Source organism: Manduca sexta, chromosome 13 (assembly GCF_014839805.1).
Source record: "Manduca sexta isolate Smith_Timp_Sample1 chromosome 13, JHU_Msex_v1.0, whole genome shotgun sequence".
Lineage (NCBI taxonomy): Eukaryota > Metazoa > Arthropoda > Insecta > Lepidoptera > Sphingidae > Manduca > Manduca sexta.
Genome location: NC_051127.1, coordinates 10,733,922 through 10,753,526, shown reverse-complemented (window position 1 = coordinate 10,753,526; position 19,605 = coordinate 10,733,922). Strand labels below are relative to the sequence as shown.

Below are 19,605 nucleotides of genomic sequence, written 5' to 3'. Positions count from 1 at the left end.
TATATTTATGTTAGGGAAATCGACGCAGAATTGTCAATATATATGTCTATCTCTTTTACTCAAAGCTTATTTGGTACGCAACAAAAAAAGACAAAAATAATTGCTTTCTTCGCATATGGCACTATTTCGTTTACTTCAACACACTGGGACCGCCTTGCGGCAGAAACGCCATTTATTGCAGCCCAGTCAGCAAGTACATGTAGTGTCAGACGATGTAAACAAATCTTCATAAATATTGAATTTAAAGTAATATAATCATATTCTCAATTGTTCAGTGTGTTTATTAGTGTGATTGTTAAGTTTCGAAAATAACTCAGTGTTGTGTGAAAGGATGCAAATCGAATTCACGCAAGAAAGACCCCGAAATATCTTTTCATAGGTTAGTAACTGTTTTTACCGAAAATTAGCAAATATCTTTGTATATTTACTTTTTGGATTTGTTTTTATCAATTAAAATGATATGTGGATCTGGTTTGTTAAGCTTTGGACTCTTTTAGGCGTGATTTATACACATTAAAATTGTAGAATTCCAGAAAACATGGAAATAATATTCTGAGTTTGTACTTCGGAATCCATTTATTTACAAACTGACATTTCTTTGAAACAAAACATTATATTAAGAAAAACGTACCAGCCAGTACACTACACTCCTCCATACTAAATTAACAAAACACTCAACTCTACAACTTAAAATGATAATACCTCACATTCTATAATCAGGAACGTTTGTTAATCTACACTGCCTAATAGGGCGTTGCCTGGGACGTGGAGTCGTTGGCTCATACGGTAAGGCGTCCTGAAATTCAGGTGATACCGGGGTGGCACTACCCTGAAGTTCCACTAACGGAGACCGCGTCGCGATCGGTCTACTGACCGGAGTATGAATTGCGGAATCGCACACTCTCTGCCCCTGCACCGATGATAAAGTGGCTGGCTCTGAACCTAGTGCTGACCTTAATCCTGCATTAGGAAGTTGAGACACCCTTTTCATTGGAATCGCTAGGGATAAACTAGCGTTCTCCTTTCTAATTTGGTATTCATTTTTATGAAACTTCCTTTTAATTTGGTCTATATGCCTGTGAACTAACTCTCCCCGGCTGCCTACAATCTCGTAATCAGTATTCCCTAAACATCTCTGAATTTTGCCTGAGACCCATTTGTCTCCACTCAAATACTGACGGTACCATACCTCTTCACCCTGATCGAAAGATCTGTGTACCCCTTTTCTAGCTCCACTTTGCCGTTGCTGAGCTTTCCTTACAAAATTCTCCCTGTCTGGCCTTAAAACGTCTAACTTCGTCCGTAACCGTCTACCTAACATTAACATTGCAGGGCTTTCTCCCGTAGTCGAATGCGCAGTATTTCTATAGTGTAAAAGATAAGTATAAAGTGCTTTATCAACTTCTTCCTTAGCCTAGTGTAGTGTACTGGCTGGTATAAGATGTTTTGTTTCAAAGAAATGTCAGTTTGTAAATAAATGGATTCCGAACAATGACTAAATATAAAGAGGACAGGCCTCAAAAATTAGCTATATGAATAAGTTATATTTATGTCAGGGAAATCGACGCAGAATTGTCAATATATATGTCTATCTCTTTTACTCAAAGCTTATTTGGAACGCAACAGAAAAAGACAAAAATAATTGCTTTCTTCGCATATGGGACTATTTCGTTTACTTCAACACACTGGGACCGCCTTGCGGCAGAAACGCCATTTGTTGCAGGCGAGTCAGCAAGTACATGTAGTGTCAGACGATGTAAACAAATCTTCATAAATATTGAATTTAAAGTAATATAATCATATTCTCAATTGTTCAGTGTGTTTATTAGTGTATTTGTTAAGTTTCGAAAATGACTCAGTGTTGTATGAAAGGATGCAAATCGAATTCACGCAAGAAAGACCCCGAAATATCTTTTCATAGGTTAGTAACTGTTTTTACCGAAAATTAGCAAATATCTTTGTATATTTACTTTTTGGATTTGTTGTTATCAAGTAAAATGATATGTGGATCTGGTTTGTTAAGCTTTGGACCCTTTTAGGCGTGATTTATACACATTAAAATCATTATGTTTGTTTACACACGAGCTTAGGGATGGGTGGGTGGATTTGTTTAGAAATTATTGATATCGATATTTTAACAGACGCCCGTTTATCAGTTACGGTTTTGTCTTTGAAAGAATGTTAGAGCACACATCAATATTGTATTATCCAGAACGACAAACTAAGTGAAATTAGAATATTTTTTAAGATAACCAAAAAATTTAAAAACCAAGGCAAAATGAATTGAGAATATTGAGCGACGTGATTGGAATCCTACACCAAATACATATTTCTTTACATTTTGAGAAGATATGCATAAACCACACGTTTAATTAACGCGAGTAAAGATAACTGTTTTCCAACAATATTCCCGATAAGTAAAATAGTAATGATTATTATACTTCACCTAATAGTAATATTACTTTAATATATTGCTATGAATAAAATTAGAATTGTTACATAAAAGAATAGATAAACATAAAAGAAACAACATAAAGATGAAATGTAAGATATATTTTTACAATTGGCGGTCTTATGTTTCGAGCAACCTTTGCATGCACGGAAATAGATACATAACCATATTGTTGTTATTGTAAATAATTATTATAATTGATTATCTTAACCACCCTTTTTACGGTCACTGATTTTAGTTTGCTGAAACATAGTTCTGTTTCTCGATCAAAGAGCATAATAATAAAATAAAATAAAACCAACCAAACAATTGCTGGCTACGCTATCTTATTCCATTTATCATGTATTAAGTAAATATCTTAATCTGTAACTTAAATTTTTAGCAAGGAATAGTGCAACATACAAATATAGATCAAACACAACTGGATGTTTGTCACAACAGGTACTGCTTTGTTTAACAATTTTTACTTATAAATCAGTTTCAGTTTGTTTGTTTATATTATGGTTTGTTATATTTATATTATGGTAGGTAACCCCTTTCGTATTTGATCTTTTTGGGGCTTGATTGTCTCTCTTAATTCTTCGATGTCGATACAAAATTTTCGGTACTACCATATCACTATTGTAAGGGGCGGAGTCGGCACCATTTTATGCATTAAATGTGCCGCATGTCACGTGACCATATCACTCATCCTCTATACTCTTATATCATTGGGACAAATGGATACACGGGCGACATGCGTCGTGCATGTCTATGTCACGGGGAAAAGTTTTATTCACAATATGCTGATTACATAAACTATATCTATATGTAATCATAATGTTTCTTTGACATTGCAAAAATTAAAAACCTAGCATTTATATTTCGGTTTAATAAATGTCTATATTACTTAAATACTTATTAAGTATCTACTACTTACTTAGGTATGTATTAGCAATTTACGACATTGCTTAGCTAAATTTAGGTTGTGGCCCTGCTTATATCAAAGTATTTTTATGTGGATCTTATTTTCTTCGTCTAGTTAGCATAGAACTAAAGGTTTGCCTCCTTGTGATTGTACCTATTTGTCAACCTAGGTATTTCCTGGTGTATTTGAATTAAGTAGCGACATTATAAATTATTCAAATAAGCTTTCATATATCGATCAATTATTTATAAACGCACGTAATATTAAACTGAGTTTGGATATTTTAAACAATTTTTTTGATAAAATGCAATATAAATGAGATAAAGGTAACTAGTAGGTACCTAAACATATCAAACGAGCGGCACACTATCAACCTATCTAATTCAATACGTACCTACTTATCATTAAGAGTTCAAAATTATTTTCTTGTAACTATAACCTCTAGTTAAGTTAAAATATAAAATGCATTTTAATAGCTTTCATTCTCCTAATACTTATATAAAGTATATAACTTACAAAATTATTGAAAGGCAATAGGTAACTCTCTTGAACAATGAACACGTGTTTCTTTTGTGTGGCGTGGTCTCAACGCTTCTTCATTATGTAGTTATATGGTTTTGGTACACACCTGTGTAATGATTATTGACTACCAACTACAATAGGTCAGCACTGATAATTTGATTGCATAAAAATGTATTATATATAAATAAGAAGAAATAATTGAAGGTCTAGTTCGTCTTCCTCAGGTCTTTAAGATCACCTCCTCACTAGATGGTACTTCCAAATTTATTTTCGTATGTACTGGTGTTAAACAGTTTGGGATTACCTACATTCATTAAATGTTTGCTTTGTTCCCCTCGTCCCCTTACCACTGATCAAAAATTTTGATTTTCGCTCCTGAACTCTTTTGAAATCTTTGCCCTGTAAGTAAGTAGGTACAGCTAAAAATTCTAACTTAGACTTCAATACATCTCCGCAAATGATTATTTAAAAGAGATTCTTATACTATAAAGCTTTTACATTCGCAATACTTCAGCGCTAAAAATAACTTTTACTACTCGAAGGTATGCATCAAGTTCTTGGATGTCCATAATAATATATTTATAGCCCCTTGCACAGGTAAAACGTTAAATATTATCCACTTTATCCATATTATTTATTAAACCAGATCTTACATAGGTTCAGTTATATCTACTTATACAATTTTATCTTCTTACCTAATAAGTACTTAGTCCCCCCCGAGGCAATTCTTGTGCGCTCGGTCTTCATACGGAATGCACGCCCATGCATGGAGGGACATTTGTCGCGGCCCTAGGCACACAAAATGTGATGCCTACACCCCCATGGTTGCAAGTTCACATGGGGGGTCTGACAGGACAGGACTCATAGAACATTTCACCTTGTTTTCCTCTACGCCCATCCTAGTACTTCCTCTTCCTTCCCCCACACTCCTCTCCCAATTCTTCCCTCTCACTTTCCTCCTGGCCTCTGCAGTCGTTAAGCCGAGGGGAAACAGTATACCGTTCGCAGGTTCCTCTCGGTGCTGACTGCAGTACCAGCCGTTAAAAAAAAAATAAGTACTTAGTTGTAACAGCTATTCTAACCTAGAAAGTAGTGGCCGGTGAACCACTGCCAATTACTTAAATATAAAAGACCACTAAAACCCTAAATAATAATTTTACATGTCAGGTATACATTGACTATTAATTTTGGATCTAGTACCTAACTAATAAAATTGCTTGTTAAGCTAGATATGTACTTAATAAGAATTAATCGTTATTATGTAAACTCTCAAACTGTTTTAGACACTGCTTTCCTAACAAAGAAACTGGATACTTAGATAATTAGTACCCATTGATTTCAATCTGCACGGCATAACCATTATTTTGATGTTAAAACTATTAAATCATAGTTACGTATTAATTCAACTTTTACTGTCACATGTTTTTGTTGCTGTATTATTATGCCAAAATTGGTACCTACTTACCCATTTATTTATTCAAGCAATGACCCATCTCATCGGGGAAGCACACTAAACAAAAGACGAACGGGTTGAACTTAAAATAGCACGTTTTGAGTCGAAGGTCAAAACTTGGGAAACAATTAGATGATATATGGAAAAACCTTTGTTGTTTATTTATGACATATTAAGAATAATACCGAAGTTCAATCTGTAAATGCGACATGAACCCGTTTTATATGAAATCGCAAACCAGTATTTAAGCCAATGCATTTTCCACCTTGCGTCATTTATATAAGCAGTAGTCTTCCGCGCTTTATTTATGGAGTTTTAAAGTGATCGTTTGAGCGTCAGGCCAGTGTTCTGTCTAACCAGACGTTAAAATGTTTCCACTGAGTGCAGTCGCGTGTCTTGTTCTCGTTGCCTCCACTACAGCAACGGATGTACTACAATGTAAAGGTACCTTAACGATTTACTTTTTTAAGTATACTTACCTAATGAAATATCAATGAACTAAGTAATTACAATTAATTACATTCTCTTTGCGTAACAATCTTAGACCCGCTTACATATTATTTCTAGCAACATTATATTTCATTGGTAACCTGTATTTGCTCATTATTGTGGTTATACAGCGCTGCGTGAACATGACACAGATAGGTATTTTACTGACGATATACTTACCCAGATACTTTTTAACATAAAAGGTATAAATTTGAATTATTAGATAAAATATTTTCTTAACATAGTACCTACTTTAAGTATAATACTTTAATTATTGAACATTCAAACCGTATTGATTGGTAGGTACGACTATAAAGATTTAAGCAAACCATGAGACAAATTCTTATTTTGAAATAGTTTATGTAACGTCTATTACCAACCTACTTAAATGTTTGTTTTTATAATTATTTTCTAGATATTATGTACTTACCTAATTTTAAAGAGATAATGTTTGAATACCAAATATAAAAAACGGTACTTATGAATTTATTGCCAACGTTCCTAGGTCAATATTTCTATATAAGTATATTTTATCTTCAAAAGGAAATCTAGTAATGTGGTGAAATACATATTATTATATAAGTAAGCTTATGTGAGTGGATACATACTTGTCGATTTTTAATTCTGAGTTATGGATAATGGCATTATTTTCAAACTTAATAGATACATAAACACAACAGAAAGCGAACATTGTTTTTGTTGCAGATTTTTAAGTACAAGGACACGTTACCGATTACGATCTTACTTTTGATTGTTATTAAGAGCGTTTACGCATCCGCGCGCCGTATGTCTCAAAAACAGCACTTTTCGAAGGAGATAATATCCATCAAAACATTATTTTAAAAACATATGAATTAGTAATTATTATAGAAAATTTTGTTGTCTAAAAAGTTAGTAGAGAAAATTTTTAGATTTATTGAGTATTTGTAAATTGTTTAATGATTACTGAACAGAGGTTTTCAAATTTGCGCTTCGAACGTCTATTTCGAAGCTCAAAATATCTTAAACCACTAAGGAACATAACAATATGTTATTTTTATCTAACTAAAAAGATCCTGAAGAAAAAGTTAGTAGAGAAAAAATATCTTTTTATGTTTAATTCATGAGAAATAAAAATTCAAAGAATTCGAAAATTTCAGAAATGTTGGTCATTTAAATGATTTTTTTATCACTATATCTTACTTAATTGAATATAATATTGGATTACTATAATAGAAGAACATCTCCTTAAAAACATACAATTTAAAAATTCTACAAAATTAGTTCTGTTATTTTTCTATAAATATTTTAAATACCACTATAAAACGCAACGCGCAAATCGTTTCAAATTAGTCCGCCTTGAGGCTTTCTAGAGAGAGGACGTATCGCTCGTCGCTCCGGCGAGACTCCAGTTGGACTTTGCTGTGCGTAGAAAAAAATAGTCACGTGTATACAGTGATTGCCACATCTTAGTACTTTAGTAAGTAAAATATTTTTTCTTTAATGATTGACAATAATTTTAGTAGTTACTATAAATTATTATTATATTATTATGTTTCAGACACAATGGGAAGTAAAGCTATTTCTAGGCAAGAAAAGGAAACGTAACAACGCTGAAACTTCGGCTAAAGCAAAAGCTAAAAGATTGATGTACTAATGTTATAACATGCGTCTGTAGTATGGTTGTTGCTTTTTTTACTCATTAAACACTTGAGCATAGTTACTCGAAGGAAAAAATTGAACCTTAAGCTAAAAACAATTAGCCCATTGAAATGTTACATGAGCTTTGTATTTTTAGAGGACCCAATTTTATTTTTAGAACATGTGTCGGGGGTCAATAGAAGCTTAATCTCAAGTTTGTGAGGTCGCCCCCTTGTCCCCTGGCCGCCATCATGGAAAAAGGGGTGAAAACACTTTTTTCGCGATATCTTAGAAACTATGCGTCTTACATAAATTTTGTAAAGTCATAATTTGTAGCAAATTGTTTTGCCTACAAATATGTTTATATAACTTTTTGCCCTAAATTAAAAATTAAAGAAGTTATAAGCAAAAATGTGAGAAAATGTTTATAAAAGTTTTCTTTTTGCTCTATAACTTTTTTACATTTTACAAAAAATTACCTCAAACTAACTTTTAATGATCTTTTGAGGAAAATTGTTCCCTATATTTTTTCTTATTTCATTCATTTAAAACGCTGTTACAGCGCTCCAAAGTTTACCGGGTTCGTCAATGCTCATGAGAATCCGGTCGAAACAAAATGTTTAACTTATTTTTGATTTTTTTTATTGTAAATATATTATTACAATTTTTTTGATAAATTCGTACAACTTTACTTATTTATTCCTAACTCTTTACTTTGCCATAGAACTTACCAAATTTAACTTATCGAATGTTATGCAGGTAGAAAAGGTATGAGTTACCATTTGGGGATAAAGGAGAGAAAAAACATATTTGCAGGCAAAACAATTTGCTACAAATTATGGCTTTACAAAAATTTTGTAAGACGTATAGTTTCCGAGATATCGCGAAAAAGTGTTTTCACCCCTTTTCCAAGATGACGGCCGGAGGACAAGGGTGGCGACCCCACAAACTTGAGGTTAAGCTTCTATTGACCCCCACACATGGCCCAAAAATAAAATTGTGTCCTCCAAGAAATGCAATATTCGGTCCTTAAATTGTAACATTTCAATGGACTAAACGCACATTTCAAAACTCGTTTTACGCCCGCGGGGTGCGCGGTTGTATGCGGTACCCGCTGTATTGGCGGCCAACTATTAGAATCGTGCGGGCCACGGTAGCACCAGCGCGCTCTGTGGTTAGTAGGTGGGCGACTGCAGTAGTCGGTAGGGGAGGGGTGGTTACAGAAATCTGATGCCATTTTCCTCCATCGTGATCGTTTCTGATATGATATATAGCAATAGCTATTAAAAAAACTATCCAAAAATATAACCAACTTCCGAAAAAGAAGTCTTTTATTTCTCACTTTTTAGTTATACACCTAAAAATGACATCTCATTACATACACCTTCTGACTCAAAATATAAATTCCAATATGTAATTTCTAATGACTTAATTTAAACTTTCAATACGCTAAATATTAAAAACTGCAGATCTATGGAGTAATTATGTGGTCCATTATAAACATCGTAGCACAGTAATTTTCCTGATTTATTGTCTGATTACGGAGTTCTGGTGCCTATCTTTCGGCTTCATGATGAGCTCCACTTTACTAAAGGGTACTTTCTAAATGCAAATGCATTTGCATTTAAAGTGAAAAAACAATTTGTAAAATTGCCGTTAAAATTTGTTAAAAATGTTTATTTTTTTATAATTACAAAATGATACATATAAACTATTTCATGATGAATTCTTATATATTTAATAATAGAATTCTTCATTTATCATAAATTCATAAATCATAAGTTACATTCCAATTAGATAATTAAAACGAAAAGATCAAAATTGGTTGGTCTGACTATAAAGATAGCCGACGCGCTAACTCTACGCACACAGCTACGCAACGGCTCTGTGTGAGTGAATTTTGCGAAGAATTACCTATAGTTGACTTCACGCGCGGCACGTAAACGCTCTTAACGTCTTTATAGTTAAATTTACCTACATGAAATGTAATTGTTTAAATTAGTGAGGTAGGCTAGTATGTATCTAGGTACTTATTGCGCTTCATTACTTACTTATAATAATAATAAGCATTGTCTATTGCTATAATTGTTGTATCTTAACATTAAGTACATTTTAAAATTAATTTTATTACGTTGACTTAAGGGGATTTTTAAGTTATAATCAATCCTAATGCAATGTGGGGTTTCCATAGCTCTAGGTTTACCGAGACTTATCCCGGTTTGTGACATCATGTCTCCGAAATTACTCAGTAGGACTACTACACTGGTGTCCCGGTTTTTGATGCCGCAGCCTACTTAGGTAAATCACATTAGTCATTTCATTTTACCGAGTAATAAAGGTTTATAATATTTTTGTTTAACTTTATATTAAAAAGATTTTTTTTTATTTGTAGTTAAAGTGGCGAATATAAAGCGTGACTGGATTCATATTTTGCACTGATCATTTCGGTGAAGGCCATATTTTGTGATTTAATCTTTTTGACTGCCTCGGTGGCGAAGTTGTACTGCATATGCGGTACGGCAGCGCTCTGAGGTCTTGGGTTCGAATCCCGGGTCGGGCAAAGTGATATTTGGGTTTTTCTGCTCAATATCAGCCCGGAGTCTGGAATTTGTACTCGATATAGCGATAGGTTCGCCCCCTATCACATCCTGGGACGGAACACACTTGGCGAAAAGTGGGTGCCCTGGTTGCACCTCTGCATACCCCTTCGGGGACAAATGCGTGATGGTGTGTGTGTAATCTTTTTACACCAACAGTGTACTACCTAAGTAGCTAGTTAAGTACACTTATTATTCTAACGAATGACCTATACTTAAGTGCGCTTGCACTTATATTTTTTTGCAAATGGATGATGCAACAAGCAACTTATACCTCTGATAGTTTAAGGCCTCTCCTCAAGAAAACGGCTTTGGGAATTTCGTTCTATACTTAGCTGCGCGTGAGCTACGGGCGGGAAATGGATGATTTTAGAATAATTTCTTTAAATAACAATTTTAGGTATTTTTGAAAATTTTATACCACCAAAATATTTCCTTATTATATAGTATGTTAGTATTACAAACATAAAAACACGAATTAGAAATAAGATTACATGGCTTGTGTTTCAATAATTTCGTATTAAACCATAGATAAAGTTTATTTATTTTTTGGATTTCAAGTAGTGGTTTTTGGAGTAGGTTTTTTTATTTGTTTAAAAGCTTTATTTATTGATTGCTTTTCTGTTAATAAGGTCATCTAATTGAATCCAATAGAAAGATAATCATTCCCATGACATTTTTTTGAGGATTACCCTGCTTCCTTATTAGTGTTCAAAGTCAAATAACATTTTCAATAAGCTCGACTGTTAACGCTATAATACTGGACCCAATACAAAAAGAATAAATCAAAATAGGACGATTCCAAAGCTATATAAAATGCAACCCCCAAATAATCAAATAATAACCACGGGTTAAAAAATAACGGTGAACAAACGAAAAAAACTTAAAATTCGAGTCAGTTAAATACTTATATGGTTATCGCGCTGTTTTGCTGGGGGAAGCGACACGACTGCGCTAACAACAGCACTAGCCGAGTTTTGAATTACAAAGTTCTGCGTGTCCTTACACTGCGCCCTCAGCCCTTAAATGTTAACTACTATAGTATTTATATTATGCATCAATGTTCAGTAATTACACTAGCTAAATGTCCTTCAGAACGGAACATAAGAGTGCTTATATGTTGCCGGGTGGCAGAAATAGACATTGCGAAGGTACTTCACAGGACCTAGCCGGGCTCTTGCATTCATGAGCCATACACTCGGTAAAGTGTAATTAAATAAATAAATAAAGTGTTTGTGTGTGTGTGCGTGTGTTTAGCTGTTGTATTTTGTTTAGAAAGTAATTCTTACGAAATAGAGATTGTTAGAATATAAGTACTATACATATAATCATTGGTCTGTTACATCTATTTGTATGATTTAATAGCGTCAACTATACCTAATTGTTGTTATTTGAAAGTTGTTTTGAGACATTTTCCTGTGATGGCTGTAAATACCACGAGGAGGGCAAATCCAAATATCTCATAATTTATGTTATTATTATGTTAGGAATATGAGTATTGGACATATGACTACAATATAAGAATATTATAAGAATATGCTTAGTACATAATACAAAGAATATCGAATGGCACTGACGATATTTTGCATGTCGCACCACCATTAGTAACAGAAAAAATCTCATACCACCTATAAGGAAATACGGATTATATACGACGTCCGTCATTTTATTCCGACGTTACATGTATAATAAACTATAATGACTTTACTACGTGAGAGTTAGGTCCCTGTTTGTAATATTGGTTTGGATGGTACAGGAACGACACATCAACACTGACTGCATGTATGAAGTTTCAGTACCAGAGCCTAACGTAAACAGACACATTCTACAGATGTTTTTATTCTTTAGTGGAATAAAATGCCCTAATTAGCGAAAGAATAGAACCGCTTTATTATATTCTTAGAAAATTGGTGGTTAAATTCCTTAAGATCATATCCCCATCAGTTTAATTTGGTTTTATTTACTTAACTTACATAATATTATAGTTAAATGTATTTGATTTTGCTTTTTTATTTTTATTGATTTATTACAGGTACAAGAAAATACCTACTAAAATTGTAGGGAAATTGTATAGTATTACTGTATTGCACGGGTAACTCTATAACGGTTACGTTAAAATAATTGAGTCTTTAAACTTTAAAACTGTTTACGAATAAACAAAAACATTTTTAACAAAAGTTAGGTAATCTTCCAATATTCTAAAAAGATATAAAAACAAACAAATGTGAAGGACGAGTCTTTTAAAGTTCCATTGTAAAATAAAAAAAAACATTTAAGTAATATTGCCAAGTAGGTAAGTATATGATTCCGAATTTTACACACACACACACATACCCATCCTTCCCCTCTTTTATTTGTTAATATATATTACTATCTTTTACTTACGGCTTCACCCGCGTGAAGGAGTTATCCGGGATATTTTTTTTTCCGACTTGATATTTATCGTTATATTATGATCAAATTACACAAAATCATTATAAATTGTAGTCTATGTGTTACAGGGCCGTAGCTGGACTTAAATTTAAGGTAGGGCAGCTATTATTACAAGCAGGGCGGAAATAAAAATTTTACTACATCTGATCTGCTCAATCTTTTTTTTCTTGACTCGTGAACGTGAGTAAAAAAAATTAAAAAAAAACCAGCTTAATACTTACGTAATTGTTAACGTAATATACAGATTGTAACAAGGTTCCCTTAAATCTCGAAAGAGGGTTATTTCACCCATCAATACGAATAACTCTTACTAATGTACAATTTCGTTAATTATTAGGTAGGGCATTAGTATTTTAAGGTAGGGCATTGCCCCACAATGCCCCCCCCCCCCCTAGCTACGGCCCTGATGTGTTATTCTAATGTATAACCAATATTACTGTAAATTTTCATCCAAATACATTCAGTATTTTTTTGTGAAAGAGTAAGCCGTTCAGTTCTTTGTGCGTTTACTTTTCACAAACATCCAAAAATTTTCACCAAACTTTAAAAAAAATATAATTTTAAAAATTAGGCCTAACAATGCTTAATTAAGTAAATAAAAATATAAGTAATATTGATGTGAAAAATGTTAAAAAAAAATTGATACTATAAATATGCAAACACGTCTACACCCTACACTCAGCATAGGAATGACATGCTCTTGGCCGGTTTTATCACAAAGTAGATAACCTCACACTAAGTAGTACAAAGAGAAAGTTTTTGAAGAGCGCACTTTTACACACCTTGTAGTAAGGTTGTCACGATGCAGGTGAGATGCTTGCGCGAGGAAAATAGCAAAATACATATTATTCAAAGTAATCTTTTTTTCTTCTTTTTATCATTTAGGTACCCGTTCCACTAAACCTGTAATATTTACTATCAATTATACCTATTTCTATAAAGAAAGGAGTATTTTTATAGGTATTTACTGTTATATAATGAAGCGGATAGAAGCAAAATATTTGCATAACTATTGATTCTCATTATGCCACTCAGACCGTATAGCTATAAATAACTAGCTTTTGTAAGCGGTTCCGCCTACGTGTTAACAATTTTCCGGGATAAAAGTCCTACTTTATATTACCCTAAAAGCTAACCTATGTTCTTTCCCAGGGTCTCAAAGTATCTTCATACTAAATGTCATCGAAAGTTCAATAATACAACTATGCAAGCGTAACAGACAGAGTTACTTACTTTGGCATTTATTATATAAGTATATTCTATGAGTAGGTATAACATCTAGCAATATATTATATATTTTATTTTTTTCATGAAAATACAACACAAGCGCGCATAAAATATAGGTACCTATAAAACAATCATCTCGGAGCTTAATTATCCGTGCAATTAAAAGTCGACGATGGCGACGCGACGTCACGCCCATTACACCATTGCCTACAGAGTGCAGAGTGCAGAACTGTTTTTGGAGGCCAGAGCTGTGACGGCCTTAGTGGGGAGCGAACTAAGCAACCGCGCGAGGCTTCGCGGGTTGTTCCACTAAGGATCGTGTTTTAGGTCCATACTCTAGCTGTTCCGTAGCCTGTAGGGTTAAGGGCGCCACTGGACTAGAGACTTCTATATTATACAAGTAATCTAAAAACGAACGAAAAATCCTGACTTACAGACTGATCAACGTCCAGCCGAAAACCTTGGATATAGATGTAAAAATTTTGCACGGAGGTTCTCTTCGTGATATAAATAAGTATAGAAAGAACAATGAAAACAAATAGTATTTCGAAAATCATCTCCTTACGTGTAATAAATGGCGATTTAAAGTTTGTACCCAGTACCTACGCCTACACTTACCCTTTTATCTCGGTAGTGATAGGCGGGAGCCCAAGTAGTAAGTATACCCACTAACCACTCTTAGTCTATCCCATCTCAGGATGTGAAAAGAGAGGAAGCCTATTACTGTTTTTATAGAGAAATAATATTAAGTATATAGTATCTTAATAAAAACTAGTAATTAATATGTACTTACGTAAATAATAAAAGTGAGTACCTAGGTAAGTATTAAAATAATCTCGGTATCTGTGCCAACTGCATAAATAATGAACTATTGCAACGCTTATTTTCCTGCCACGGCAAAGTTTTTATAAGAAATAAAATGCCATTCTGATGTAAAATGACATCCTTGCCTACTGTTTTTCTAGGTGATACAATTATTGTAACCTATTATTCGCTAAATACTGTAAGTTGGTTTCTAGTACTTAGTACTTACCGTTAACACTACTACGCTTTTAATCCGAATTCCGATCTATAATATTGTTTACTGCTAAATAAAAATAATAGGTAGGAAGTTCATGATGCTGCACCAGTGCATAGGCTAAGCTAAAATGAAATAATGTTCAAAATAAAATTAAAGAGTAACTTGAAAAATAAAATAATTCCTTAATGTTTATTTTTTCAAAAGACAATTAATGTTTTATTTATGAATAACTAGCTTTTGCTCGCGACTTCGCCCGCGTATAAATGTTTTCCGGGATAAAAGTTCCCCAAATATGTTTTCTATGGATAGAAAGTAGTCTATGTCCTTCCCAGTGGCTCGATCTATCTCCATACCACATTTTATTGAAAGTCGTTGCGTAGTTTTTGACTTTCTCGCGTTCAGATAGGCAGACAATTACAGAGATGGAGTTTGTTTTAATATAATATATTTTTAGGAAGAATTCCGTTATACATGATGATTGACGTAGTGTACGTAACGAAAGCTTTCAAAAGGAATAAATTTCCCCTTTTTTGTGAAATACTAGATATCTATAATCTATAGCCTTCCTCGATAGATGGGTTATCCAAGATTAAAAGAAATTTTCAATTCCAACTTGTAGATCCTGAGATTAGAAAGTAGAAAGCTTTATATAAAGTATAAGTATATACCTAATAAAATTATTATAATATTAGGTATATACATTTACTTCATATAAAGCTTATAGCTATAGCTTTAGATAATACTTTTAAGTTCTTAGAAATAATAAGTAGGTACTTAATATTGATAAGCAATCTCAGCTTTTCTGGGAACCGAAACACAAAACGAACACATTAAGTATACTAATAAAATATACCCACAGTTTTTGTTATGCCTTATTTTAAATTCATATCATTCATTCAAACAACATTAATGATTCTGAACAGGTCTTCCGTAGAGCAGCGCCATCCTGTTTATCTTTCTAAAAAAGTCTTGTATTCGTAAAGACATTATAGTAGGTATAGCGTGTACTGCGTAGTGTGTAGATAGTGGATACATAGAACAATCCAAAAGATAATATGCCTAATTCGTTGTATACTTAGTTAATTTGAAAGCAATAAAACGAAGCAAAAGTGTCTCAAAGTATCATGAGACAAATAAATGCTTTGCTGATTGCTCATTTAAAATATAATTTAACAATAAACAATCTAGATGAAAGTCCACCTCGGGTACTTAAACTACGCCGCCGCTGGTGACAGAAATTAAAGTGAAAAACATGTTCGTCACTATCTAAACTCACAAATTACCTTGGATTAGTGACATAAGACTTGCAAACTGCGGTCTAATATTTTACACAAAAATTCAATATCAATTTACTATTCACGAATATCCAACCCGAAACCTCAGAATTGCAGTCGGATAGTAATGCAATAGATACTATACTATTTTATATTAAATAATATTTTATTGGCTCACCTACACGCATAATCTAGAAAAATGATTTTGCTCTTACTGCAGATAGTCAAGTTATATTTAAGTAGTACAATAGACTCGGATTATAAAAAATCTGAAATTATGTTGCGCATGTCACAATATTATTTGGCCTGATAGCTTCGTTACATATCGTCTTCTCCTTAAGGTATGAGATTAACTAGAAAAATGAAAGTATGCAATATCCATTGTTCATTGTTATGGATGGAAGGTATTCCCTTACAATATTATCGTAGGTACGTAGGTTGATAGTTGTTGTGATTAGTGTTGTGTTCAAGATACGCGAGCCACACGCGCATTGGTTTGCAACGTATTATGTAATAATTATACAAGGTTATTTATTGTTTCAGGTCGATCTGACTCAGGTTTAAGTGAGTCAGTTACGTTAACTCCTTGTAAACGCGCCCCTTGCCGTCTCAAAAAAGGCACCAACCAGCATATTAAAATAGACTTCACACCCGGTAAGTGCTTTAAGTAGTATAAACAAAATTAAATAAGAAATATCCACGTACTTTGTTATGAAATACCTAGAAGAAATAAATTTCAAAATATCTGATAACCAGGGACCGAACACCGAATCGGGGGGAACAAAATACTTCTTTAGCGGTCTCCCGAAGCGAGGATGCTTGGGTAAAAATAATAATAATAATAAGGTCCTTATAATAAAGTTAAAAAGATAAACAAACTTGTAATTTTTTTACTTTTTCTACTTTTCTTGTGTTATTGAATTTTTTAAAATAATTTGCAGCTTTAAACTTATGTCACCCCTCGTTTTTCGTCGGGGGGTGATGATTTGATTTTCAATGTCCGTTAAGCTGCTACTCTTGTACCCTGTGACTCGGGGGCATCTAGAGAATTCCGCTACGGCATCCCATTTTGGTTGGTATGCTAGTGTAGGGCATATATGTACGTATAGGGGTAGGGACTCGCTCTAATGTCTAGGTAGGTCTAAATCCTTTTTTCTCGCGAAAAAAAATGATCCTGCTCTTACTCATTCCATTGCAATATGGAGACGGCCCAACAACTATCATATTATTTTTTTTACAGATGAGCCAATAGCCGAAGTGAAGAACCATGTGACAGCTGAGGTATTCAACACCGAGTTACCGTTCGTGGGTGTCGATGGAAACTCGATCTGCGGTAAACTCTTTACTCCTGACGGGGAAGCAGCTTCATGCCCGTTGAAGGCAGGCACAAAATATGTCTACAAAGACTCGTTCCCAATTCTTAGTCTCTATCCCAATATCGCCGTGAGAGTGCGCTGGTCATTAAAAGCTAAAAATAAAGATATCGTCTGCTTCGAAGTACCGGCGAAAATCGTATCATAATAATTTTAAGTTATGATTAAGTATTTTATTAATTAAACGTAAATTTGTATTTTTAATTCAAACACGACCGACGGTTTCATAAAGCTATTGTACCAATTAAATGTTCGAATGATGTTGAAAGTAAGTCAACTAAATTATAAGTAAATAAAACATGTTTTCGCTTTTTTATTTTTAGGCTAGAAAATACTATGTATATTCACTCTTATAATTTTATTGATAAACTATAATTGTCATTTTAATGTAGCAGGACTGCATACCGAGGAAAATAATGAATCCTCGAAACATTTACTGGATTTTAGTAAACTTGAAGAGACGTGACTTACTTATAAAGTACGTATCCTATGTTGATTTAACATGTCCTATACCTACCCTATTTTAATTATTAATTAATATTTTATGGAATTCATTACATCAATTTCGTTATGTATGTTCTTCCTATTCTCGACTACCAATTGGCTTTACAACTGGCCTCAAGTACTTAATAGTATTGGTAGGTATTTAAGAGGTCGGTATCTACTTCTACATGTCAAAACAGTGCAGCAACGTAAGACGCAACGCCAAAACGGGTGATGTTAAAAATATCTCCATTTACTTTTAAAAAAAAAACAACTAAGATTGGCGATTAAGTACAATTACAAAATGTAAGTACTTAATTAGGTTTACAAATTACTGGGAAAGTAATTCACATAAGGGGCCGTTCAAGTATTACGTAACGCAATTTTTCTTGTAAAACGTTACGATGCGTTACAGAGGTGTAAAATTGTATAACGACTACGAAAATACCGTGTAACTATGGTTATGTTTTATCTTACACAAGGAAAATTGCATGATAAAATTATCACATAAACTAGGTTGAATAATAACCATTGATTTAAGTATTAAATGTCGTCATTACTTAATTTTATATGAGAAAAAAAAATATTTTCGAGCCTCCTCTCAACTAATCGAAAAATCGTCCGAACTAAGCCGAACGCATCCTATTATCAGATTTTCAACAATATTCTTATAATTTAAATTAGACTTTAATAAAACTCACTCGTTTACTTTAATTCAAGGTTTTTCTTTAAGTACGAGTATAAGTATATTTTTTCAAGAAACGTTTTAATGGAAATTGTAAATTAAGTGGGCCATTAATGGTTCATACCTATTAGGCATTACCAACTCCACAAGTGGTTACCAGTATACTTGAGCTTATAGGTAATGTTAAATTATTCTTTAGCTTTTAGTGGTTTTTGATATACGAACACAAAAATCATGAAAAATACTTTTTTTAACACAAAAATTAAACCACTCAAAACAAAAAAAGAATTTAACGTTACCTAAGTAAGTACTTATATACTGGTTAGCAATTTGGCAGTGGCAGACTAATTAAAATTGCTAGCTTAGCTAGACATAAGTACATGAACAAATATATATAGAGTGCGTTCGGCTAATTTCGGACGGTTTTTCGGTGTTTTGCGAGGAATCTCGAAAATATTTTTTTTCTCATAAAATATTAACATTTTATACATGAAACTAGTTATTATTAATGCTACTTTATGTGATAATTTAATCATATTCAAATTTTCTCAGTGTCAGCTTAAAAATAGATGATAATATCCGTATAGAAATTTAAAACCCTTAGAAAAGATCGGACCTTCGCGGGGTAAGTTCGGACTCCGTTCTATTAACGATTCCAATACTAGTATGATAAGGTCCACAAAATTAAACAGAAGTCTCATAAATGTTAAGAAGAGCAAAATCCACCTTTTTTGTTTCAATGCACATAGCGGACCCGTTCTTCGTCGTAGCGTCAACTGTGGTATATAGGGTGGGGCAAAAAGAGACATCGTAGCCGCCTACAAAGCTTAAACTAAAAAATAACCATAGATTAGTGATATTTTTTCGTTACACGATCTTACCCCATATCCGATCTTACCCGAACGCACCTTATATGAAAACAATATTTAATTTTAATAAGCCCCGACTCCAAATTGTGTATGTAACCTTGTTTATATATTATAAAAAGGTAATGACAAATACTGTACTAATTTTGACACCATTTACATAATGTGCGAATGTCGTTATTTTTTTAAAATTATAAGTACTT

At 33.2% G+C, this 19,605-nt stretch overlaps 1 protein-coding gene and 1 long non-coding RNA gene across 2 annotated transcripts; one reads left to right on the top strand and one right to left on the bottom strand.

Annotated features, from left to right (window-relative positions):
- Positions 1–4,572: 4,572 nt before the first annotated feature.
- Positions 4,573–5,449, bottom strand: LOC119189153. The gene is made up of 2 exons (XR_005112279.1): positions 5,347–5,449; positions 4,573–4,906 (listed from the first exon to the last, which is right to left on the bottom strand). It is a non-coding gene; the product is annotated as an uncharacterized LOC119189153 (long non-coding RNA).
- A 149-nt stretch (positions 5,450–5,598) lies between these two features.
- Positions 5,599–17,670, top strand: LOC115443443 (ecdysteroid-regulated 16 kDa protein-like). Its single transcript, XM_030168839.2, has 3 exons — positions 5,599–5,778; positions 16,539–16,649; positions 17,236–17,670. The coding sequence occupies exons 1-3, from the start codon at positions 5,703–5,705 to the stop codon at positions 17,514–17,516; spliced, it is 468 nt and encodes a 155-aa protein (XP_030024699.1). The 5' UTR covers positions 5,599–5,702; the 3' UTR covers positions 17,517–17,670.
- Positions 17,671–19,605: the final 1,935 nt, after the last annotated feature.